This window comes from Ornithorhynchus anatinus, chromosome X5 (genome assembly GCF_004115215.2).
Source record: "Ornithorhynchus anatinus isolate Pmale09 chromosome X5, mOrnAna1.pri.v4, whole genome shotgun sequence".
In the NCBI taxonomy this organism is placed as follows: Eukaryota; Metazoa; Chordata; class Mammalia; order Monotremata; family Ornithorhynchidae; genus Ornithorhynchus; species Ornithorhynchus anatinus.
In genome coordinates, this window is record NC_041753.1 from 35,846,024 (window position 1) to 35,872,974 (window position 26,951).

The following is a 26,951-nucleotide window of genomic DNA, read 5'->3' on the forward strand; positions in this document are numbered from 1 at the left end:
AATTTGGATAAACATGAGAAGGATATTAGAGCTTAGAGAAATGAGAAATGAGGTCCTAAAATGGCCTGGCCCAACATTCCCTCTCTCCCTCTTACCTAACGTTGCAGAACTCCTACTAGAACTCAATCTGCACATTATGGTCCGCTAACACCAGCCTCCTCTCTATACGTCGATCTCATCTATCCCACTGCTGAGACCTTTCCCTCATCTTTCCTTGGGCCTGGAACTCCCTCCCCCTTCATATCCGACAGTCCATCACTCTCCCCACCTTCAAAACCCTCTTATTCGTCCCATCTTCAACCTGACTTATGTACATATCTGAAATCTATTTATTTACATTAATATCTATAGCCTTCACTAGACTGTAAGCTTGTTGTGGACAGGGAGCGCGTCTACCAACTCGATTGCACAGTACTCTACCAAGCACACAGTACAGTGCTCTGCACACAGTAAGTGCTCAATAAATTCCACTGATGATGATGACTGATATGAGGCCCTCCCGAACTAGGCCCTTTATTTCTCCTATACCCCCCTTCTCAGGTTCGACTACACACTTGGCCGTAAGCTCTTGGATATTTACCTCAAACCTACAATCCTTATGTAAACATTCTTATACTTCACTATTTCCCCTAACCCTAATCTATTTTAACGTTGCTTTCCCCCTGTAAATGTAAATTCCTTTTGGGCAGAAATGCATTCACAAGCTCTGTTGTATTTTATTCCCAAGTGTTATAGGTTGGTGCTCTGCACAGTAACTCCTCAATAAATTCCACTGATTGATCGAGTGCCACCAACAGATCTTCCTCCAGAGTGAGTCCCAATTGAACTTCCTATCTCTTGGTTTCCCCAGGTAAGGGTTTCTCCCACCCAGGAGTAGCCATCTTGGTGAGACTGGCTGCTAAGGTTCCAGACCCCAGACCTTCTCTTAGCAAGAAGATTACCTTACCCTGACTGCTTACTTGTCCCAAGTCCAGAATAGCTTTCTCCAAAGTGCAACCCTTCCCTTTTAGCCAGATGAGCTAGCAGCTGACATTGGTATTGTTACTGGGGACTGCTAGAGAAAGAAGGGATCATTCTAGAAAGAAAGAATGTCTTCTCGGATTGTCCAGCATAGGCATTAGGTTAGTCTCAGGCTGTCCTGACCTCCAAGAAAATCAGGGACTGGGTGAGACCAGAACAACAAAAGAAACAAAGTAAGATAAGATGTGTCAAAGAGCAGGCACAGAGAAATTCTCCCTGGGGAATTTTTATCTAGTTGGCCAAACTTAGCTTTTAAGCTGTTTCAGTTCAAGTCTCCTGGATTGGCTTGCCTGCCTTTTGCTTTTTCAGGGAATTCTCAGATATCCAACTTGGGGGAGATGTGGAGAGAAAGGGAAACACTCTCCTCCTCATTAATGCCGCTCCATTTTAGTTGAGACTATCAGGCAGTTTTATATAACTATGGACAGATTCTCCTCTGGACTCGTTCCACATTTTCCACATCTTGCTCAAGATATGGGAGCTCACATTAGCCCTCTTCAGTTGGAGTTATTGGCATAAACAGCATTTGGAATTTTGGACAGATTGGACTAAATACATAATAAAAGCCTTAAAGTTCACTGAACTCAACAAGATAATAAGGAATACATTTAAATGCTAGCAGGGTTGGATATATAACAGGGTGGCCAAACTGTAGCTCGTAAATCCATGTTGGGGCTCTTCTTCCATCAGGCAATCAGTCAAAAAATGAATAGTATGTATTGAGAGTTTACAGCATGCAGAGTAGCATATTGTGTGATTCCCAGGGAAAATCTAGGTAGCATATGGTTTATTATTTAGCACAGGGGTGGTAGCAGTGGGGCCTCTGTCCATAATGGGCTCAAGCCAGAGTTTGGTGAGATGCTGGCTCCTGTCTGTTTTTTGCTCATTCCCAATATTTGGGGGCCACCCTCTCCCCCTAGGAACACTGCTCTCTGCCACTCACCCCCACATCCCTCCGGAGAATGCCTCCTTGCTGCTACTCTCCTCGGCTCACACCACCACCAAGGAAAGCCGGCTAACCATGCCGGTTAATTTAATGTGTGTGTTTTGTGGCTCTAGGCCATATTATGTTTTTGGTTCGTGGATGCCCTGTTCATGAGATTCTGGATATATGTTAGGCACCACCCAAGGGCCTTCAGTCTACCTACTCCTGTTCTATAAATCTCCCAAGATTCTCTCTCCTCAACTTATGTCCCTTCTCAGTTCTACTTACTACTTTACTGTGTGATGACCCATTCCCTACTTGAAAAAAAGGAGGGCAAGGATGATTTACAGAGGTCCAGTTAAGATAATCAGAGTTCTGAAAACCAGAAAAGACTCATAGGCTGTGAGAAAGCAGCAGTTCACTGAGATCACAAGATCCAAGGACATATAATATGCAAGTTGTAAGAATGTTTTAATATGGGTACAGAATGAAAAGAGATAAGGGAGAGAAATATAACTTGTGAAGCAAGCACAGTTCTTTGGATCCTGAATGTAGCATTAATTGGTGATGATAAAAAATGATTACGATGTGTAAAAAAATCTCAGCAACTTTTAGGGTACAGGAACAAGGCTGTGAATGTTTTTTGCGTTTTTTTTGGAGGGGGAGTGTTGATAAACTTCCTAAAGCTGCAAAGGGAAGACGCTTCATGGAGAGAAAAACGACCTTATTCCCTTACCTGAAGCAAAATTGAGAAAGCGAGCCAGCCTGCCAACGTGTTCCTATTGTCATGAAATTTTACGTTTAGAATTTATTTGATCTATTTTTTTTTGTTTTCCTAGAATCCAAATGATGGATTGTTTTAAGGTAGAATAGCCACAGAACTTCCATTTTATATCAGTAATAGCCAAAAAGAAATTTCCCACATTTTTTTCCTCATGCTTCTTTTCATTTTCTTCTATTATTACTCTTGTCATTCCCCCACAGTATGAGAAGTTACTCAAGTAGAGATTACTGTACATACTGTCTCCTGGATTTAAGTATTGTCCTGCCACACATGCCTGTGCAACATTCGTTGGAGAATGCAGGCAATTCAATTCCAACCCTGGAGGGCAATTTAAGCCAATTGAAGCCAAAAGGGCATTTTGAGCCAAGAAGTCTACCTAGGTTCACACCACAGGTAGGTGGCCTAGATTCTACCTTAAAGAGATACTACACTGATAAAGTTAGAGAGATTTTAGCTCAGCTATGAGGGCTCAAGAGAAACTGTAAACAATAAGTAGTAAAACAAGGAAGGATCACAACCTTACTTCACAATAACCTGTTTTAGACATGTTTTACCATGCTTAACAACCCCGGGAAGTAAAAGGGAGCTTGGAACAATAATAATAATAACAATTGCGATACTTGTTAAGCACTTACTGTATTCCAGGCACTGTACTAAGTGCTGAGGTGGATACTAGCAAATCAGGTTGGTCACAGTCCCTATACCACATGGGGCTCACAGTCTCAATCCCCATTTTACAGATGAGATGACTGAGGCACAGAAAAGTTAAGTGACTTGCCCAAGGTCACACAGTAGACAAGTGGCAGAGCAGGGATTAGCATCCAGTTTCTTTTGACTCCCAGGCCCGTACTCTATCCTGTAGGCCACTAATAGGCACTACATCCTCTGTGAATCCCATTGTGGCTATAGAATGTATGGCAGAATGACAGATTTTACTTAAGGATATAAGGCAGGAGGCCAGGTTTACAAAGAAGAATGTAAGGTATTAAGCCAGGATTGCAAATAGGATGTAAGGCTGAATGCCAGGTGGAAAATGAAAAGCCAGGCTTCCAAAATTGGTGAAGGGTCTGCTGCTGTAGAAAAGTTTCAGACCACCCGAAAAAAGTGGGTCATTGAGTCGGGAGGCATGGATGTAAGGGTGCACCGCAGTACTCTAGGTGAAACCAGGTGAGACCAAGGGATGGGGATCCTGCAGCAAAGACAAAGATCAACAAAGCCATGGGGGAACTTGAACACCCTAGAAGCTTCTTGCTTCTCCATGCCCTGTTTCTCTAGGAAGAAAAGAAACGTCTTGGAAAAAAACCCCATGAATACCACACTGTCATGGCAGGGGTGGACTGAGGGTTAGGTGGGTATAAACCAGCGTGGCTCAGTGGAAAGAGCCTGGGCTTGGGAGTCAGAGGTCATGAGTTCTAATCCTGGCTCTGTCACTTGTCTGCTGTGTGACCTTGGGCAAGTCATTTAACTTATCTGGGCCTCAGTTACCTCATCTGTAAAATGGGAATTAAGACTGTGAACCCCATTGGAGACAACCTCATTATCTTGTATCTACCTCAGCGCTTAGAACAGTGCATGGCACATAGTAAGTGCTTAACAAATACCATCATTATTATTATTGTAATAAATAATAAAATAATTCAACCTATATCTAGTTTTCTCACCTGTTGGGGGTCAGGTTGAGAAGCTCCCTTCAAAGTGCACCTGAAGTGGGGGACTACAGCAATAAATCTTACTTATGTAGACTGGCCTTGCTTCTTGATCAGATATGGGGGGCGGGTTTGGGGGAGGGCGGAGGGAGCAGTGGAGGAAACATTACAGGAGTGGGGGTTCTAGGTCATGAGGAATGGTTTTCCTGCAACAGTAGGGGACTGAGATCCCAGGAGATAAAACTGAAGGATTCAAGGGAAGGAAAGATTAGATGCACCAAATGTCATACCAAAGAACATTTTAAAACTGGCATCACTTTGCTGGTTCAAAATATAGTAGAATGTCTAATCATTAAACCCAAATGTTAAAAGAAGTACTTTCAACCTTTGGTTGTGAATGATGGGATTATTTATTCACTATTTATGATTTAAAGTATTGCTATGTTAATTGAAACTTTGGAAATTTGGAATTTTAGATTGGTCATTTAAGGGATAAGAGCTAGGTTTTTCTGTAATGACCCAAGTGAAATATCATTCTGGAAATGAAGAAATAGAAGCAGATCTGATTCATTTCAAGACATTATTTGGGTGAAAAATGATAGCCTTGCTCTCCCCACTATTTTCTGTCCCATTATGAATCAGGAAGCAGTAGTCTAGGAAATCAGCATGATTCAATAGTATTTATTGAGCGCTTACTATGTGCAGAGCACTGTACTAAGCACTTGGGATGAACAAGTCGGCAACAGATAGAGACAGTCCCTGCCGTTTGACGGGCTTACAGTCTAATCGGGGGAGACGGACAGACAAGAACAATGGCAATAAAAAGCATGATCTTTTGCTTCAAGAAATTCTTCATAAATGAATGTAATGTTGAAAGATTTCTGTGATTTCTATGTTACCCTATAAAGGGTTAATCTGGAAAAAGAAATTGCAAATTGCCTGGGAAACTTTATGTAGCCATAACCTTAGGCATCTACGATAAGAATGCAAACACACACAAAGGAGAAATTTAATTGCTTAAACCCAAGGACTATTCCTAAACTGAAACTTAAATCAGTTGCTCATGGGTGATGATAAACACAGAGATATATAATGTAAATTTGATTATTGTGGATTGAAACTAGTTTTGGCAGAAAATATAGGTAGCCTGGAGAAGAATATCACTTTATTAGTACCCAGTTTGACCCTAAGAATTCTTGGTGTTTAAATTAACTAGGGTATTTGTACTGTATTTGGTGTTTGAAGAGGAATATGGACATATGTCTAAGTCTAGATGTCTCTATTTTGTAAATGTGTTTTTGAAATTTAGTCTGAAAAAACCCTTGGTTGTATGGTGCCTTTTAGCCACACTTGCAGATATTAGAAAGAACGGCACAGAAAGTTTCATTCAAGCAAGTTCTCAGTTAAATTTTGGCAATCAATCATATTTATTAATAATAATAACAATAATAACGATAGTATTTGTTAAGCATTTACTATGTGCCAAGCACTGTTCTAAGCACTAAGCACTGTTCTAAGTGCTGAGCACTGTATTAAGTGCTTAATGTGTGCAGAGCACCCTACTAAGTACTTAGGAGAGTACAATATCACAGTTAGAAGACACATTCCCTGCTCACAAGGAGCTTACAGTCTAGAGGCAATACTTATATTGAAGGTGGAAAAGAATGGAGGTAATATTTATTTGAAATATCTTTTCTTTGTTTTTTGTTTGTTTTCTTTAGATGACTCATCACTCTTTGCTTTGAAGAGCAATTCCCAATGTCCATAATAATGAGGGTGGGGGAATGATAGTCTTTGGATAGTGTATGTAGCAAAGGATTGGGGTATGGTAAACTGGAAGTTTGGTAAGAAGGATTAAGCCAAACTGTGAAATCTTTAGAGTAGAATTAAGGTGAAAGTGAAAAGGCATAATTTTGAAAAAGGAGCAATTATATTAGTAGCATTATAATTTGGGGACATTGAAAGTTCAAAAATTTTTTTTTCATATTTTAGAATTGTAAAATCCTTTCATTTGCCCAAGATCTTAAGAAAGATTCTAAGAAAGAAGTATGGCCCGATACTCAAAGCAATAATATTGCCAGTGAAGACATGAATTGGTCTTTATTATCATTTAAAGAAAATAACCACTTTTTAGATTAAGAATAGTAACACCCCATAAAGGAGCTGGCATGAAATTTTAAATGAGTTACTTTGGGTTGTTATGACCGAGAACAAAATGAACCATCAAAGGCTAATGTGGCCAATATTATGGGACTCAATTGAATAGAAATATAATCAAATCGTCTCAGAGAACTGAGGCAGTTTGTATTGTTCTCTTTGACAGTTGTTGGGTGCAGTCACCACAGAATTTAAAATTGGGTGACACTAACAGAGGAATGGAGTGTTTGATCCCCTATGAATAATTTGGATGCTTGTGCCCTAAGCTGTGACACCTCTAAACTGAAGGTTGTTCAAAGATTAATGAATATTAAATGTATTTACTAACATGAGACCTTCTTCCCTGGGCAAACCATGCAATGTCTGATAAATTGAATTTAGAAATTTGTCAGCATTCCTATGCTTTGTTGTTTGTATATATGTAAATATATACATATATTTCCATGTCATTTTAGTTATGCTTCGAGTCTCTAAATTATCACTTTGGCAAATTCATTTGATATAACTAAGAAACCAGGGAAATGAAATATTGTTGAAAATTTACTGTGGCTTTATAATCACTGTAATTGTTGTTCTAGTCAAAGGAGCAGCTAGCTCCAAGCTAACAGTAGAAAAATTTCAGGCTGTCACCTGAGACACTGCAAAAATGAGCAAGAAGCAGAGGGGTCACCAATCATACCAGAACAAGGCATTTAGGGTATTGAACAGGAAAGTTTCAAAACAACAACTCTGTTAACAATAAAAGTCCCAGTGATGTCTGTGGAATTAGGCACCAGATTATACACATCTGCCATGAAGCAGCACATGAAGGGGTTAATCACACATAAAGTGAATACTAACCGTAGTGTTGTGGCCAAGAAGTATCTTAGGAGTCCTAGAATGGATGCCCATTTGCTTAGCATGCACTAGAGTGCAGGGAGTAAAAATACAAAAGTCCTTTATGGTCCCAGTGAAGTAAAGGACCTTAGTCATGATAGAAAATTGATTATATTGGCATGTTACCTCAGAGCTCTAGAGGAAATGCCTATTTGTTAGTAACTGGGTTGTCAGGAGGGAATGTCTACCAACTCGGTTACACTGCACTCTCCCGCATGCTTAGTACAGTGCTCTGCAAACCGTATGCTCTTAATAAATACCGTTGATTGATTGATTAATTGATAGCTGGATGGGTTGACGCTTTCCCCATGCTAGAACACAAGGCTTTAACTACAGCGAAGGTACTATTTAAGATAACCTGAACTTATAGATTCTGACAATGGGCCACACTTTGTTTTTGAAGTAATGACATAATTAAATAAATTTGCTGCATACTCAGCTGAATAGCCCTGTCCCATACCACCCAATCACTGGGTCAAATAGAGAGAATGAATGGTATCATAAAGGAATCCCTAAATTCATTCAATCATATTTATTGACTGTTTACTATGTGCAGAGTACTGTAATAATAATAATGTTGGTATTTGTTAAGCACTTACTATGTGCAGAGCACTGTTCTAAGCACTGGGGTAGATACAGGGTAATCAGGTTGTCCCACGTGAAGCTCACAGTTAATCCCCATTTTACAGATGAGGTAACTGAGGCACAGAGAAGTTAAGTGACTTGCCCACAGTCACACAGCTGACGTGGCAGAGTCGGGAGTCGAACCCATGACCTCTGACCCCGAAGCCCAGGCTCTTTCCACTGAGCCACACTGCTTCCCGCTCTTGAGGGGGAACCCAAAATGCAGAGATGGCCACCCTGTGCATCTTGATGGAGGGAACAACAAGGCTTGCCTGATTTGGGTGAGAAGCATTCCAGGATTGCAAGCAAAGGGCATTGGAGAAGATCCACACTAAGCGATTGGTAGAGTAACTCCGTGAGGGGAGACCACGCACAGAAAGTGACACCTACTGAGTGAACTAGACACATGGAATCCAAGGGGAACCCAGATGGAATTGTTGGATCACCACCAGGCAAGTAATGATACACTGCAGCCTCATAATATAGGTAAAGCCCATCAAACTAAATATCATCCATCCAGAAACTCCAGAAGAGTCCAGTATCATTGAGTTCATCCTGGAGGTGGACTGATTGCAATACTATTCAAATTAAACAGCTCTTTCCACTAGGCGACACTGCTTCTCCAGGTATGTGTGAGATGTGGGTCCAATCCACACCTAAAATGATCAAAAAGATATTAATTCAACCATGAGCTCTTGCCTCTATCATGACATTGCCTGGCAGTGTCAAGCGGGTGGAGGGGAGGTGTTGACAAGAACCTTACCTGACACAAAAGGTGGGCAAGGATGCTTCATCCAAGTCATACTATGAGAATCAAAGGCCTGAAAAACAGCAAAGAGCGATAGGCCGTGAAAAACCATTAGCTCACTGAGATCACAAGATCGAAGAAGGACATGTAATATGCAAGTTGTTAGAATGTTTTAATATGGGTACAGAACAAATAAGAGATAATGTGACAGAGGGAAAACCAAGAGATAACTTGTAAAAACAAGCATGCTTGATCAAGGCCATTCTCTGAATGTAGCATTAATTAGCAATGATAAGAAACAGTGATGATACATAAAAACATCTCAGCAACTTTTTAGGAACAAGACTGTACTTCTGCTTTCTTTTTTTTTTTGAGAATCATCCTAAAGCAGCAAAAGAGACTCCATGTAGAAAACAATAATCTTATTCCCTTGTTGAACCAGACCTGCATGATCCAGCCAATCTGCCAGCATGTTCCTACTATGGTGAGAATTAAGAATTTGTGTGTTCAATTTCTTAGTGTTTCCCAGAATCTGTGTGTCTTATTGATTTATGGTAGGCTATAACACCTATGATATTTTAGCAGAGAACTTGTATTGCTTATAACTAATTGCCAAGCAAGAAATTTCCTATATTTTTCATCTCACATTTTGTATTCTTTTATTATTACTCTAGGCTCCATAGTATAAAAAGTTACACAAATAAATGTTACTGTACATACTGATTCCTGGAATTATTTAACTATTGTTCTTTTATACATGCTTGGGTAGAGGAGAGGGTAGACACATCCATGGTTACCTCATTAAGCGTCGTTAGGCATTTGGTTAGTGACTAGTTTTATCAACAGTGTTTGAGCCCCCATAATGGAACTTTATTTCATGCCATCAACTTTTTAAAAATAGACAGTCTGCATCAGACTGACACAGGAACATCTGGAACTGTTTGTTAGTCACACAGGTCAAATTTACAGCTGGTGGCAGGTAATGAGTTCAGAAAATGAAATGCACACCACCAATAAATGAACCTAGCCAGTTGCATCATTTGTAATTGTCCTGTACATTTCCACCTTACTATTATTGGAGTTTGAAAAGTGAGGCAATATAAAAAGATATATGTGTGACATTATAAAATATATACTCCTACCGACACTTCTTCAAGAACCCCACTTTCATTCACTACTCTACTGAATTGTTGCCTTCAGATTAAAAGATGATATTATCGATAGTAAGATTTCATGTACATGACTGAAATGGCCAACATGCAATAACAATCAGGGTACTTGTTAACCTCTTACTATGTGCCAAACACTGTACTAAAAGCTGGAGTAGATAAAAATAATCAGGTCAGAGACAGCCCCGGTCCCATATTGGGAGTCAGAGTCTACGTAGGATGGAGAACATGCATTGACTCTCCAATTTAAAGGTGAGGGAACTGAAGCACAGAGAAGTTAAGTGAGTTGCCCAAGATGACACAGCAGGCAATAGGAGGATCTGGGATTAGAACCTAGGTCCTCTATCTCCCAGGCCTTTGTTTTTTCCACTAAGCAATGCTGCTTCTCATCACTGACAACCTACTTCTATACTGTATGCAATATGAAGGAAGCTTTAGTTATGGTTGAAGTCCATAATTCTACTGCACAGTAAGCCAAGAGCACTATGGTATATTGCTTTATTACTAAATCTAGCTTCGTGCAATTATTAAAATTGAGTCTATCCAATTAATGTAGGTGTCTTTATTATCCCTTGGTCAGATCAGCTCGCTTCAATTCATTTGTATTTTTGATCTTAATAATCAACCTCAGCTTCAGTGGGCCAGAATCAGGTAGATTCTAGATGAAAACAGAAACACTTCCTTTCTGGTTTTTTCTATCTCTTGAAGTACTCCTTTAATGGCGATGTCTGCAGAGGGCGAGTCTAATGACAGAATGAGAAGTGTGAATGGAGTCTGTGTCTCCACAGTGCTGCTGGTTATCACAAGAGCAGAGGGTGGGTGGAAACTCCAGCCACACAGCCCAGGACTCCCAAGCCACTGTGGATCTTCAGAATGGTGAGCGGGGAATGGGAGGGCACCTGATAACTGGAGAAGCCCTTTTTCTCCCCACCAGCTATTGAGGAGGAAAAGACCCACCAGCTACAGGAGTTGAGGGAGGAGGAAGCTGCCTTTTCGACATAGATTGCAAGATCCTTGAGGGTAGGGATCATTTCTATTAACTCTTTTGTATGGTCCCAAGCACACAGTAGGCACTTAATAAATACCATTGATTGATTCAGTGATTTTTGATCTTTGAGAAGGTTGCAGCAGTTTGGACAAAAAATGGTTTTGCTTGGTGAAGTGTCTGAGGACTATCCCCCTCCTGAACTTATGTACTGCTATTAGTGATGCTAGTTTGGCTAAATTTACCTCTTCTTTTCCTGTATAGCTGCCCTCCTCTCTCTCCCTGCCTTGTATTAGGAGCTGGCCCTCCTTTTCTCTTAGATTGCAAGCCCCATCAGAGACAGGAACATAGCACAATGCTTAGCATGAAGTGAGTGCTTCACGGATGTCATCTTTTTCATTATTAATATTTTAGCCACCCATGGGTCAGGGATGTGTCCGAATCAAAATCCTTGAATATCTCTCTAGTATTTAATTCAGCACTTTGTGCATTAATGTCACTACCGTTATTACTAATGAGACTAGTCGGCTAATGTTCGAGAAATTTGATATCCCACTGCACGTTCCAATTATTATTTTTCTTTTTTCTAATGGTATTTGTTAAGCACTTACTCTATGCCAGTTATCATACTAAGCAATGGGGTAGATAAAGCTAAAGGAATTGGACACAGTCCATGTCCCAAATGGGGCTTACAATCTGAATCCCCATTTTACAGATGAGGTAACTGAGGCACAAAGTAGTTAAGTGACTTGCCCAAGGACATACAGCAGACAAGTGGCAGAACAGGGTTTAGCACCCAGGTCCTTCTGACTCCCAGGCCTGTGCTCTAACCACTAGACCACACTGTTTCCCCATCACCCTACTTCCCTGCTCCAATTCTTGGCCAAACTCTTTGAACAGCCTATATATGCCAGCTCCCTCCACTATCTCTCCTCTACAATATGACGCCACTTCCTTCTGTCACCCCTTGTGTATGGTTATCTCTCAAAGCTCTCTTCTGGAGCCCCTTCTCTTCTTTTCTCACTTTACACTCACTCTCTCAGGAAGCTCATCCATCCAATCAATCAGTGAATGGTATGTACTGAATGCTTGCTAATATGCAGAGCATTGTACTAAGCACTTGGGAGAGAATAGTACAATAGAGTTGGTAGGAATCATTCCTGCCTTCAAGGAACTTACAGTCTACAGTTCACTCCTCTGGCTTCAGCCACTGCCTCTACTTGGGTGACTTCCAATTCCTTCTTACTAGCCCTGACCCCTCATTGCCTGTACAATCTCACATTTCCTCTTGCCTACAGAACATCTCTCCATGGATGTCCCTCTGGTACCTTAAGATCTGTTTCAACTGCTGCTACAAGCACTTCTGGATATTAGTAGACTCCCATGGCGTTTGTCTGTCTTTATATTCTATTGCTTCCTGCTACCTGTAATGTATTTTAGTGTCCGCCTACACTATATTGTAAACTCCTTTAGGGCAGGGAGCATGTCTACTTCCTCTGTTTTGCCCTCCCAAGCGATTTGTGAGGAATGATGAGGAATTCAGTTTTGAACATCAATCACTCAATAGCATTTACTGAGCATCTACTGTGTAAAAAGAGCTGTGCTATTCACTCTCTTCTCCCACTATACCCCAGCTCACACTCTCCATTCCTCCTAAGCTCACCCTCTCACCGTGCCAAGCACAGTGCTCTGTACACAGTAGGTGCTCAATAAATACTATTGTGTGACTGATGTTCAAAACTGAATTCTTCATCATTCCTCACAAACCCACTCCTCCACCTAGATTTCCCATGACAGGTTGGTCACATCACCATCCTCCCTGTCTCAGAAGGTCACAACTTAGCATTATCCTTGACTCCTTGCTCTCTTTTAACTTTCATATTCAGTTCGCTGCTAAGTTCTGTGGTGGCATCCTCCATAACATTGCTGGGATCTGCACCTTCCACTCCATCTTAAATGGTCACCATCCCAGTGCAAGCATTCATCATATCCTGGCTAGACTATTGTATTAGCCTCCTCACAAATCTCCTTGCCTCCAGCCCTTCCCCACTCCAGGCTAGACTTCATTCTGCTGCTCGGCTCATTTCTAAAATGCCATTCTGCATTTCCCTCCACTCCTCGAAGCTTTCAATGGTTGCCTTTTCCTCTCTGCATCACACGGAATCCCCTCACCATTGATTTGAAGGCAGTCCATCAGCTGATTCTCCCTTTCCTATCCACTCTTCTCCCACTACACCCCAGCTCACACTCTCCATTCTTTCCAAGCTCATCTTCTCACTGTGCCTTGTTCCCAATTCTCCCACCTCTTACCTTTTGCTCATTCCCTTCCACCTGCCTGGGAATCCTCCTTCCCACCTTCAAATCTGCCAAACCTCAGCAATTCCCCCATCTTCAAAATCTTTCTGAATTCCTACCTCCTCCAGGAACCTTTCCCTAGTTAATTTTTTTCTTCCCAGGTTACAGCCTCCCAGCTATCATCTTACCACTTTTGCTCGATCTCAATACTTGTGCACTCACAACCTCCTTTTGCAGCTGAGTATGATTTGCATATTCTGCTATTAAAATACTTTTTTCCTCTATATGTAAATGATTCTGTGTCCATCTCCCTCGGGAAATTGTAAAAATCTTTGTGAGTAGGAATCAGGTCTCTTGCATCCATTTTACTCTCCCAAGAACTAGGTATAGTGTTCTGGACACAGGAAGCAATCAATAAATCCCATTGACTGACCAGTAGAGAAGCAGTGTGGCTTAGTGGATAGAGCATGGGCTTGGGCATCAGCAAGACCTGGGTACTGATCCCGGCTCTGCCACTTGTCTGCTGTGTGACGTTGGGCAAGACATTTAACCTCTCCATGCCTCAGTTACCTCATCTGTAAAATGGGGATTAAGACTGTGAGCCCCACGTGGGACAACCTGATTACCTTGTATCTACCCCAGCACTTAGAACAGTGCTTTGCACATAGTAAGTACTTAACAAATACCATCATTATTAATTATTAAGATTGGAAACCCTATGTGGGACAGGGACTGTGTCCAACCTGACTAACTTGTATCTACCCCAGCACTTCGCACAGTGCCTGGGACATAGTTAGCACCTAACAAATATTATAGAAAACAGAACACAAGTTAGCACCTAACAAATAATACAGAAAACAAAACACACATAAAAAGCCAGACCAGGCTTTGTGGGCTGCCTTGAGACCACCTAGAGGTGGCAGCAGGTTGAAGCAATAGGGCTGTAAGAGTGGAAGAGTCCAAAATATGATCTGACAGGTGATAAAGTCTGCTGTTCAAGTTTGCTCTAACATGAAATTTCACAAGAACACCACCCTTGAGTTAAAGGAGAGCTGAGTGTACTGTTGGGACTTTTTCTTTGATTAGTATTTCCTAAAACAAGCTGTGAAAGTAGCAATATAAGTGCGATTGTGTCAGTCAAGAAAATAGTTATAAGCCTTCAATGTGTTCATTTCTTTCAGAGTTTCCTCCTTGTGTTCAGCTTCTATCGCTTTTACAAGATTTTCAACTTCAAATTTACAGTCTTCTACAGGTTGGGTGAAGATTAAGTTTGCCAGTGTGTAAGTAATACGTTCTAACCGAACAGCACCACGCACCTAGAATTCAAGTAGCCTGCTGTCACACCAGTGTATCACAGATAAATTGGGATATATTTGTGATAGTTTTCTGTACTTCTACTATTGAAATTGGGAGACATTTCTCTTATAGGTTAATGAACTATTCTTAGAGTTCATGGTTACAATACTTCTTCATATTAACACTGCCTCATATCTTCATTTCCCTTCACCTCCTGAAGACTCTCTCTCTCTATCTCTCTCTCTGTGCCAATTACATGTGGATCTATTATTGTTCTTCCTCTGCTAGCTTATGTTATTTTGAGCAAGATGTATAAATATCCCAGGAATCAGCAGGAGAAAGCATCTCATTAGAAGTTCATTTGACAAAAGCCAATTTTAATGGATTAATGTTTACTATAACATTTACATTTAGACTTTGCCTCTGTTTCCTCATTTGTAAACCGGACATCAAATACCAGTTCTCCATCCCTCTTAGAGCAGGAGCCCCACGAAGGACATGGACTGTGTACAACCTCATTACCTTGTATCGGCCCCCAGGTCTTAGCACAGTGTTTGGCACATGGTAAGCACTAGAGGGAAAAGGAAGGATGGGGGAGAGTGGTGAGCAGAAGCAGAAGGAGAAAAAGAGAAGAAAAGATGGAGGGAGAGCCATAGGGGCAGATGGTCTAAGACTTTCTCCCTCCTACTGAGACTGTGAGCCTTATTATGAGGGAGAGGGGTCATGCCCAATCTGATTATTCTGTATCTACCCCAGATCTTAGGACAGTGTTTGGCACACAGTGTTTACTAAATACCATCAATATATATATATATATATTTTTAAAAGGAGTAGTATGTTATGAAATTCGAAGCAATGGAGGGGCTATTAGTAAACCTTCGGAAATGTGGAAGTCAAAAGTGAGGTTTCAAAGATCTCGGTTTAAGCCTCAACAGTAAAGATCTTTCACATCCTATTAGGCATTATGTGAAATTCAGAGGCACAAAGAGAGCAGAATGAGAAAAACCATGAATGTAAGTGGAAAGGGAAGAGTACACTCTCCAGGGAACAAAAAAGTGGCTCCTCGAAACTAGTAAGAACTGCAGTGGTTTACCAAACAAAGGCATTTAATTTATTTCATTAAACCCCATGGGCAGTTTAAGCACCCCCAGGCCTTCCCATATTCAAGAAGATGAGTGTGGCGGACAAACCCTCCTTGAGAGTGCAATATTTAATAAAACTTAAATTAGGTCTCAGAAGAGCAATAGAGTGTATATTAAATATTGCATCAACATCAAGCTGTAGCGCTCACATATGCATGTGCTTTAAAGGAATTGTCATTTCTCCCTCTCTACTGGATTTTAATACTATTTTAATATAGTTGCACATACAGCCTGTACTCTATCATCTGCTTCTAGATTGGGAAGCTAATATATATTCCAAAAGGTATGGAAATCAAATGTTTACCAAAGAAATAAGATGAGCAGGTAGGAGAAAGTTAGGGTTCCCCCTCCCCCCCCCGCCAACCAGGTGAGTGATAACACAGAGAATCGGTATATTTACAAATAAAAATAGATCAGTGAATGCTTTTCCAAAGTGCAAATGAGGTTTAAAAATAGTATGCTTTATATCCTAGTGCAAAAGAGTATCTTGGTTTTTTGGTTCTACAATATCTCCTTTCGGCAATGTAACTTCTTACTTATTTTGATCAATCCTATAATTTAGCAGAATAAACTGTGAGGAAAGTCACAGAAGCAAAAGAAACCCTATAGAAGCAGCATGGCTTAGTGGAAAGAGCACGGGCTTAGGAGTCAGAGGTCGTCGGTTCTAATCCTGGCTCTGCCACTTACCAGCTGTGTGACTTTGGGCAAGTCACTTAACTTCTCGTGCCTCAGGTACCTCATCTGTAAAATGGGGATTAAGACTATGAGCACCACATGGGACAACCTGATTACCTTGTATCTACACCAGCGCTTAGAATGGTGCTTGGCACATAGTAAGCGCTTAACAAATACCATCATAATTATTATTATTTATTTTTACAAAGCTTGAATTTTCTCCAATATATAAAACTACCATAACTAGCTATTCTTCAAAAGATTTATATAGGTGTTTTCTCGTTCTTTCCCCTTGCCATTTCCCCTTCATTTCATTCTCTATTTCTCAAAGTTCTGTTTTCTTCTTCCTCTGCTCCTCTGCCTTTTACAGTTGCTCCTCTATCCACCGTCCTTTTTCCACTTATCATAGTTTGTCCCTGCCCTTCTCTCTTTCCTCCATTTTCCTATCACCTCCTCTCTCACTTCTACCTCCTCACTTCCTCCATTAACTCTTTCTCCTGTCTCCCACAGTGCTTTTTCTTCTACTCTGCCACCTATATTTTTCTCTTCCTGTCTGTTATTTTCTTGCTCTACTTTCCTTCCTCTGTTGCGTTATCATGTCAGAATATTGTGTCAGAGTTACACAGATGACCTTTCCTGTGAGTAATGTCAAACTAGTTCCACCTCTTCCAAGATACACAACCTTAGCTCCATCCCCTGCTCCACCTCTTTCCTCCTTGCACTCTGACCTTTATCCCCCAGCTTTTCAGTCACTTCGCACTCCCTTCTATTATTTTTTCATGGTATTTGTTAAGCTCTTATTATGTGTTTGGCACTGTACTAAGCACTGGGGTAGATACAAGTTAATCAGGTTGGACACAGTCCATGTCCCACATGGACATGGAGAAGCAGTGTGGCTCAGTGGAAAGAGCATGGGCTTTGGAGTCAGGACTCCTGAGTTCGAATCCCAGCTCTGCCACTTGTCGGCTGTGTGACTGTGGGCAAGTCACTTAACTTCTCTGTGCCTCAGTTCCCTCATCTGTAAAATGGGGATTAAGACTGTGAGCCCCATGTGGGACAACCTGATTCCCCTATGTCTACCCCAGCGCTTAGAACAGTGCTTGGCACATAGTAAGCGCTTAACAAATACCAACAAATAAATAATGGGGCTCAGTGTCTTAATCCCCATTTTACAGATGAGGTAACTGAGACACAGAGATGTTAAGTGGCTTTCCCAAGGTCACACAAGTGGCAGAGCTGTATGGCCTAGCGGAAAGATCAAGGTCCTGGGAATCAAGGGACCTGGGTTCTAATCCGACTCTGCCCAGTCCTTACTGTGTGACCTTGGGCAAGTGACTTCTCTATGCCTCAGTTCTCCTGTTCTTCCTCCTACTTAGACTGTGAGCCCCATGCAGAACGGGGACTATGTCCAACCTAAATAACTTGTATCTACCCCAGCACTTAGAACAGTGTTTGGCACATACTAAGCACTTAACAAATACCATTAAAAAAAAATTGGAGTTCAGGTCCTCTGACTCCCAGGTCCGTGCTCTTTCCACTATGCCATGCCGCTTTGCTTATATATCAATTTGATTATTTTAACTCTATCTTTTGTATTGCTCCAACACAGTTGAGTCTTATCAGGCACTTGGCTGCTGCTGCTGCTGCTGCTGCTATTTTGACTGATCTCACCATTTCTGTGCCTTGCGATTCTCACCTTCGGGAACTGGATGGGGGAGAGGGGGATCAGGAAGCAGCAGCTGAGAAGGAGGAAAAGAAGGAAGGAGAGGAAGAGAAGAGGGCAAAGGAACAGGGTGGAGGGAGAAGGCAGAAGAAGGAGGGGAGGGGCAAGGGAGGAGGGGAAGAGAAGGGGGAGAAGGAGAACGGGGAAGGAAAAATGGGAAACTGGACCTTCTCCCCTCCTCTTTCGCTGCCCATTACTCTCCACATCTGGTCCGGTCCCAGCCAATCGATCAAGTAGTCAACCAATGGTTATTTGTTGAACACTTAGTGTGCGCAGAACACTGTACTAAGCACTTGGGATAATACAAGATGACAGAGTTGGTAGACACCATCCTGGCCCACAAGGAGCTTCAACCGTATAAGTGGCTGGGCCAGGGGTGGAAGTAGCAGTAGCATCAAGGGCTACCATCAAGGACCCAGCAGCATTAGGGTTGTAAACAGATCAATGAAAAGTCCAAAGGAGAAATACAGAGCAAAGAGATGAGTGGTTGGGTTCAGGGTTGGGGGTGAGGGTCAGGAAAGCTGTAGAAATCTGGGGCAAGGAGCAAGGCTGGGCTGTGTTAAGAGCGAGGTTCCAGTCCTGGCAAATTCAACAAGGCAGAATCACAAGGTTCAATCAAGTCAAGAGGGAACGATAGCCACCTAGCTAACACGAAACCAGATTTATCCTCTTCTCCCTTGCCTTTCTCTGCCTAGCTCCCTTTCTTTCAATTACTCAATCAATGGTATTTATTGAGAACTTATGTGTGCAGAGCATTATTCTAAGCACTTGGGAGAATACAATAGATTAGTAGACATGGTCCCTACCCTCAAGAAGCTTACAATCTAGTTAAGGGAGACAGATAATAATAATATTAATATTAACAATAATAGTTTTTATTAATCACTCTGTCCCCAGCACTGTGCTAAGCTTTGGGTAGATATAGTATAATCATATTGCTCACAGTCCCTATCCCCCAAGAGCCTCTACGTCTAAGAGGGAGGGAAAAAAGGTATTTTATCTCCACTTCACAGGTGAAGAAATCGAGACCCAGAGAAGTTGTGTGACTTGCCCATGGTGACACAGGAGTTAAGTGGCAGAGCTGGGATTAAAATTTGGGTCTCTTGACTCAGACACATGCTCTTTCCACTATGCCTTTCTACATCCCAATCCATCAATAATATTTATTGGGCACCTACTGGGTGCAGAGCACAGGTCTAAGTATTTGGGAGGAGACAACAGAATCTCCACCCTCAAGGATTTTACAACCTAGCAGCGAAGACAGACCCTAAAATAAATTTCCGATAGAAGTAGAATATGTGAGAGATGTACATAAATTGTAAGTACTAGAGTGCGTAGGTGGCACATAAATGCTGAAATGGCAGTTGGTGGGGGGAAGGAGGTGTAATCTGGGGAGATTAAAATTATATCAGAGATGGCCTGCTGGAAAAGGCATATACTACTGATTTTGGTTATTCCTAACTCCAATCGCTGGGGGGCCCACTAACTACACGCAAAAGGGGCTCACTCTGCTGCCCAGATCACTTTTCTAAAATGTCATTCTGCATATATCTCCCCACCTCTCAAAAACCAGTGGTTTGTCATTTCTCTCCACATCAAATGAAAACTCTTGATCATTGGCAGCTCTCCCCATCTTACTTCTAAAGTCTTCTCCCACTAAAACCAAGTTTGCACTCTTCATTCCTCTCATGCCCACCTTCTCTCTCTGCCTCATTCTCAACTCTCCTGCTTCTTACCCCTTGCTCCTGCTCTTCCTCCAGCCTAGAGCTTCCTCCTTAAAATCCACCAGATCACAGTTTTTCCCATCTTCAAAGCTCTTCTGAAATTCCACCTCCTCCATGAAGCTTTCCCCAATTCTTTTTCTTTTCTTTTTTTTCCATCTATAACTATTTGTATCTGTCCCCTCCTAGATTTTAAGACCCTTGTGAGGCCAGGAACATATACTGCTGTTCTCTTCTCCAGCTCTTACAGTCTCCATGTTGAGCAGTGGTGGCATTAGCAGCATAGCCCTTTTTATTTGTATGGACTGTTTCCTCCATCTATTATTCCTAATCCTGGGCATAACTTGGGTAATTTTGTTAGTCAGGTCCTTTCTCCCACTCAGCCTCTCCAATACCACTAAATGTATATATTGCTTTCCTTTAGATGGTTCCACAAAACACCATGGCAGCTCTCAGTCACTCATTTAAACAAAAGATTGTAAGATTAAGATCAATCATTCATTTAAGAGCAAAAAAATTAGACATGAAGTTGACAAGCCAAGAAAACACCATAAATGAAATGACAGCACTAATAATAAAAAAGGAGTAAGGAAAGAGAACTAAATAAAGCAGAACCCATTATTATAAAATGGATTCTGGAGACACAAAAATCTTGACAGGAGAAAGGTGTTCTGAGACTCACTGCTTTCCTTGGTCTAGACCTAGAGAGTAAGCCTCAAATGGAAGTTCAGTAACCTTAGAAATTTTTCACACAGGAGACTAACTCAATATTTCAAAATGGAAGAGAGCAGACAGAGTACCAAATAGTCTGTCACTCTTGGAAGGAGAAATAGAGAATTTAAGGGCCCTCTAAGTTTAGAAATTTATAAAACTTAAAACATAAATTTGATAGCCAGGTTAAGAGTCTTTACCATTTTAACAGGAAAACTGAATGTTTATAAACATTGCCACATACCAAAGTTGATAAAAAGCCATAATGAAAGGTTTCTGGAATTATATTTTTAAGGGTGTCAGGAATGAAGACTACGAATCTGATTTTGGAAGCCAATTTTAAGGTTTGTTATTGTTTGCCTATGTGTTAATTTATTAATTCAAGACCCTACTGAAGTCACATCTCCTCCAGGAGGCCTTCCCCAAGTAATCTCTAATTTCTCCACCTTACATAATAATTATAATAATAATGGTATTTGTTAAGCACTTATCATGTGCAAGGCAGCGTACTAAGCACTGGGGTGAATACAACCAAATCACATTGGACAAAGACCCTGTCCCGCATAGGGCTCACAGTCTTAATCCTGTTTTAGAGATGAGGTAACTGAGGCACAGAGAAATAATAATAATGGTGGTACTTAAGTGCTTACTATGTCCAAAGCACTGTTCTAAGCGCTGGGGGGGATACAAGGTGATCAGGTTGTCCCACGTGAGGCTCACAGTCTTAATCCCCATTTTACAGACGAGGTAACTGAGGCCCAAAGAAGTTAAGTGACTTGCCCAAAGTCACAACAGCTGACAAGCGGCAGAGCCAGGATTAGAACCCATGACCTCTGACCCCCAAGCCCGTGCTCTTTCCACTGAGCCAAGTTGCTTCTCATGAAATGAAGTGTCTTGCCCAAGGACACATGACAGACAAGTGGCAGATTCAGGATTAGAACCCAGGACCCTCTAACGCCCAGGTCCATGCTCTATCCACTAGGCTGCCACTTCAGCATCACTTAAATTTACCACAGCCCCAAAAGGATTAATATTCATATCTTATTTACTCTATTACTCCACCGCCTGTAATCTGTTTCAACTGTCTCCCCCACTAACTATACTGTAGGCTCCTTGTGGGCAGGGATTATGTCTTCCAACTCTTTCGCAGTCTTCCAAGAACTTAGTCTGGTGCTCTGTAGGAGGGCAAAAAATATTACTGATTGATGGATTGATTTTGCTATATTTACCATGTTATTTCCTTCCTTCTATGTCACCACTTCCTTCTTATTGGGACTGTAATCCCTATGTGGGTCGGGGACCATGTTTGAATGATCAGCCTTGCACCTTTCTCCAGTGCTTACCTTGGTTTCTGCACAAAGATGCTCATTAATAATAATAAGAAGAAGAAGAACTGTGTTATTCATTAAGCACTATCTACCAAGCACGGTACTAAACTCTGGGGTAGATAGGAGATAATCAGGTCACACCATGGGGCTCACAGTCTAAGCAGAAGGGAGAACAGGTGTTGAATCCCCATTTTGCAGATGAGGGAAGTGAGGCACAGAGAAGTTGTGTGATTTGCCCAAGGTCACACAGCAGGTAATACTATCAGTGGTATTTATTGAGCACATATTGTGTGCATAGCACAGTACTAAGAGCTTGGGAGGGTACGATACAACAGAGTTGGGAGACACATTCCCTGTCTACAATGAGTCTACAGTCTAGAGGGGGAATGATCTAGTTTCCTAACAAAAGCCAAGTCAGATGATGTTAAAGAAGACTTCACTCACATGAAGACATGGTGTACCATAAAACTAACCATAGGCGCCAAGAAAGAAACCACAGAAGGTCCAGATAGCTAGAGATGGGTAAAATCCAGGTGTTTTCTTTGAACCTTACTACTCTACTCAGAAATATTTATAATTCCTGAACATGATCCTGGGAGCAGAATGACCACATAAGGCAAATTTAAGAAAATATCTTGGAGGGACATAAACAGCTATTTCTTAACTTTCAGGAAATCAAAGGTTTTCAATTTTTTTTTATTCTGATAGTACTACTACAATTAATGATTGTGGTAATGAGTGCTAAAAACATGCCAAGCACTGGGGTAGATATAGGAGCAGGTGAGATACAGTCCCTATCCCAAGTGGGGTTCACATTCTACGAGGAAGGAGAATAGGTGTGTAAGCCCCAATTAACCGAAAAGGAAACTGTGGCCCAGAGAAGTTAAGTGACTTGTCCACGGTCACCCAGCAGGCAAGTGGCAGAGCTGGGATTAGAAGCTAGCTCCTCTGACTCCCAGGCCTCTGCTCTTTCCAATATTTTGCACCAATGCAGAAAATCCAAGTTCTGCCCTTTTGTGCTGGAGCCAGAATCAAGTCAATATTCTAACATATTATTAATAAAGATTTAGTGTAAATTTGCAATTTTAATCATTCATATTTTATTGGCAGGGGTAATGGATAATTGGCAATGCAGCATCCAATTATATTTATATAAAGCTATAAGAAGTTTACAACTACAATATACATAAGGTATCGATACAGCCGATAAATACACTGGGAGGAGGTTGTCAATGAATGTTCATTCTGCTGGCCTTCAGGGTGTCTTAAATATGAATTATTAAAGATCAATGATCTGATTTTCAGTTTGCTTTATCTTTCAATTTGGGTCCCACTTTGAATCAATTAGAGATGCTTACAAAGTAAATGAATAGAAATATTTCAAAATGTCTCCTCTGCCATTTTAATACAGGATGTTTTCCTTTTACTCCACTTAGGCCTCTGAATAAGAGCAATGCCTTAGAAAAAGTGTCAAACGTATTTATTGAGCACTCACTGTGTGCAGAGCACTGTACCAAGCACTTGGGAGAGTACAATACAACCATATAACAGACACATTCCCTGCTCATGAGTTTACAGATCAGATCTAGACTCCCAACTCCCACCTCCACCGCTAGCCCCCTGCTCCCACTCTAGCTGCATAGGCCTGGGCCTGCCTTCTGAAAGTCATGCCCATACAAAAGCCTTCCCAGATTTTGAGTCCATGGTGCAGTGATGGAGGTGCTGCTGTGCATTTATAATGGTGCCCCCCCACCCCTGCCAGTGAACAACAGCATATGCCTGGAAGTCAGAAGGACCTGGATTCTAATCCTGGTTCTGCCACTTGTCTGCTGTGTGTCCTTGGGCAATTCACATCACTTCTCTGTGCCCTTCACCTCATCTGTCAAATGGGGATTAAGACTATGAGCCCCATGTGGGACAGGAACTGTGTTTACACAGTCTAGACTGTCTACAGAATGCATAATAGAATGCCTTAGAATCAGCATGGTCTATCAAAGGGAGTCCGGGCCCAGAAGTCAAAGGACTTGGGTTCTAAATCCAGTTCTGCCACTTGCCAGCTGGGTGACCTCAGTCAAGTAACGTCCCTCCTCTGTACCTGTTTCCTCATCTGTAAAATGAGGATTCGGTACTTGTTCTCCCTCCTACTTAGTCTAGGTCCTAAATGGTTATCTTCTATCTAAACCCAGTGCAGAGTACCACCCTTGGAACAGGTTAACAAATACCACAATTACTATAACTCCGGAAAATTGATTAGCCCTGGGCCACCCTAAGCAGGAGATAGAAGTCGCCGGACAAAGTTGAGTGGGCTTTGTGTCGGGTGGGGTGGGGCATGAGCCATTGAAAACCATTAGATGGACAGCGGAATCAAGTGCACGAATATGTGTTTGAGCTACGTGATTGGCTCTGGCACCAACTGCTCAAAAACTTGACTTTCTTTGGCTCTTCTGCAAGAAAGATTGTGGCCCTCTGTATTAAGCTGGTGTCTCTCAAATTAACGTATTTTCAAGTTATAGCTACTTTAAGGCATAACATTTGCCGTTGGTCTATCGCATCTGATTCTCCTCAGATCACAAAAGTTCAGCTGACGGGTCAGAGCTTCCAGGTTTTTCCTGATTAGGGTCAAAAACTAAATTAAGCAGTTCACAGATCTTAAGACACTAAAACAAATGGCAACGTTTCTGAAACTAATTTGAGATAATTAATCATCCTCTGCTTTTAAAGATTTTGAATTCTACAGCTATCAGTATTGATAAAATCCCGAAGACACAGGAAAGATAGAAGCATCTGGATACGTGAAGAGCCTCATGTATTTTGTGAACAGAGGTGCCCATTTAAACCAGAGAGCTTTAAGAAGACATACTATAAAAAACAATGAAGAAGAGCTCTGTGTGCCAAAGATTTATTTAGCGCTCTGCAGTTTTACCCATCCAACGTGCCGTACGTAGGCAGATGTTTTAGAAGGGTCAGAGGTGAACAAACCAAGACCTAGAGTTATGTATGGGTCGGTAAGACTTGAAAAGCCTTCAGGTTTGGACTTTTGGTTTTAAAGATGCTATGGGAGGGGGGGAAAAGGATGTCAGACACGACTGAGTACTTTTTGGAGTAGAACGGGAGGAAGATGATATTTCCGTGACTAAAATAACTTGAAACATTAGGTTCACCAGTGAAAGACCAAATGTGCAAAACACGACTAGGTTCTGAGCAAAGTTGGGAGAGGTGATTAGAAAGGATGGCTCTGCCATTAGTAGACTTGGCTTGTCATGGTTTTCGCTCTTTTGCTGGGTGACAAGGGAACTTTATCAAGTCCCATCTGGAGCCTTCCAGCTCCTCGCTGAGCGGTTCAATTTCTCTCTCTCTCTCTCTCCAGCACACGCACGTGGCAACAGCAAATCGGCTTGTCATCTCCCTGACTATGTAGTTGTGGAGTGGGCCTCCAGATCCTGCTCAATCTGGCTACGGCCGAGGGGGCTGTGCTCTACCCCTTTCCCTGATGTGTTAAAGGGGGGGGTGGGGGGCACGACACGAGAGGAAGGGAGCGGTTGGCGGGGCACCCCCAAAATTCAAGTAGAAATGTGTTGCAGCGCATGGCCTCGGTCGCCTCAAAAAGAAGCGAGGCGGGGCCCGGAAGGTTTAGGGGCTGGGGGAGGGGGGCTCGTTCCCCTCCAATCCGAAAAGCGGCCCCGCCTCGCCTCCACGTTAGAGCAGGGGCTCAAGGCCCTCCCGCCCCCCAAGTCTCCAGTGGCCGTTCCTCCTTCTCCTCGTCCTCCTCCCGGTCCTCTTTGTTTAGGCCGGAGGCCAGGGTCCGCCCGCAGAGGCCTCGCTGCTCGCGATGCAGCTGCAGCAGGGCCCGGCGGTACATGGCCTCTAAGCGCTCCAACCTGGCTCTCAGGGCCCGGGGGCTCCCCGGTTCGTCCGCACCCCGCTCGCTCTCTTTCCTCTTCTTCCGCTCGGCCGCGCCGCCGCCGCCCTGGCCGTCCGGGCCGCCCCCCTCTTCCCCGCCGCCTAGGGGCGGCCGCTTCTGCTCCCCTCCCCCCGGGGCTGCGGCCCCTAAGGGCGGTTCCGGCTCCGGCTCCTCGCTCTCTCGCTGCAGCTCCTGGCGGAAGAGGCTGCGGTTCTCGCGCTTCAGCCGCCGGTTCTCCAGCCGCAGCCTGCCGTTCTCCTCCCGCAGCCGGGCGTTCTGGCGGTCTCGCTCATCTCGTGCGCGGATCGCCTCCTGGTGGCTCGCGGCCAGATCCGCGAATCGCTCCTCCAGCATTTGCCGAGCCCCACCCGCGCGGCCTCTCCAGCCGCCGCCGCCGCGGCCCCGACCCCAACGGTCGGGCCCGCGGCCGCGGGTACCGCTGCCCCGGTCCTGGCCGCTCCAGCCCCTGGAGCATGCGGCGGTAGCACGCATGCGCCACATCGGTTCAGTCCCCGGCTACCGGCTCGCCAGCCCGGCCACCGGCCGGCCCCGACCCCGGGGAGACCGGTTGCAGATACGAGAGAGGGGGAGGGCGGGCGGAGGCGGCGGCGGCGGGACTTTCTGGCTTTTGTCCAGAGGAGGCCGGGAAGTTGCTGGCTCTGAGGCGTGTCCCGCCCGCCTCATGCGGTGCACGCAAAACCTGGGCTCCTAGACCCTTGGGACTGGCCCCCCTACCATCCCTGCGGGACTTTCTCCCCCGGGGCTGCCGGGGGATGTTGCTGCCCCTCTGCCTCTTCAGCCTCAACCCACGCGCGGTGCACTGGGGTCACGGCACTGCAGGAAATCACCCCGGCAATCCGCTTTCTTCTTCCTGTTGCTGGGGACTTCCTCTCAACGGAGAATCCCCAGCAAAGAGTAGTGTGGACCCGCCGTTCCTACTCAAGTCAAGCCATCTACACGGTCTCTTTAAATAGGCCATTGCAGGCCATCGGGGGGCTCCGTTGAACGCTTACTCTGTGCAGGGCAAAATAGAGTCTCGTGGCCGTGAACCCTTCCGTCGCAGACCTCATGGCCTGCCGACAAGCGTGGCATAATGGCTGCAGCACGGGCCTGGGAGGCAGAAGGTCCTGGCTTCAGATGCCGACTCCGTCGGCTGTCTGCTGTGTGACCCTGGACAAGTCACTTCACTTCTCTGGGCTGCAGTTACCTCATCCGGAAAATGGGG

At 43.3% G+C, this 26,951-nt stretch overlaps 1 protein-coding gene across 1 annotated transcript; it reads right to left on the reverse strand.

The window, feature by feature from the left end:
• Window positions 1–24,708: 24,708 nt before the first annotated feature.
• Window positions 24,709–26,658, reverse strand: TUSC1 (tumor suppressor candidate 1). The gene has a single exon (XM_029056364.2). The coding sequence runs from the start codon at window positions 26,225–26,227 to the stop codon at window positions 25,535–25,537; it is 693 nt and encodes a 230-aa protein (XP_028912197.2). The 5' UTR covers window positions 26,228–26,658; the 3' UTR covers window positions 24,709–25,534.
• Between the last annotated feature and the right edge of the window lie 293 nt (window positions 26,659–26,951).

Bases quoted from the DNA above. Each gene is read 5' to 3' on its own strand.
- TUSC1 (XM_029056364.2), bottom strand. From the start codon at position 26,227: ATGTGGCGCATGCGTGCTACCGCCGCATGCTCCAGGGGCTGGAGCGGC.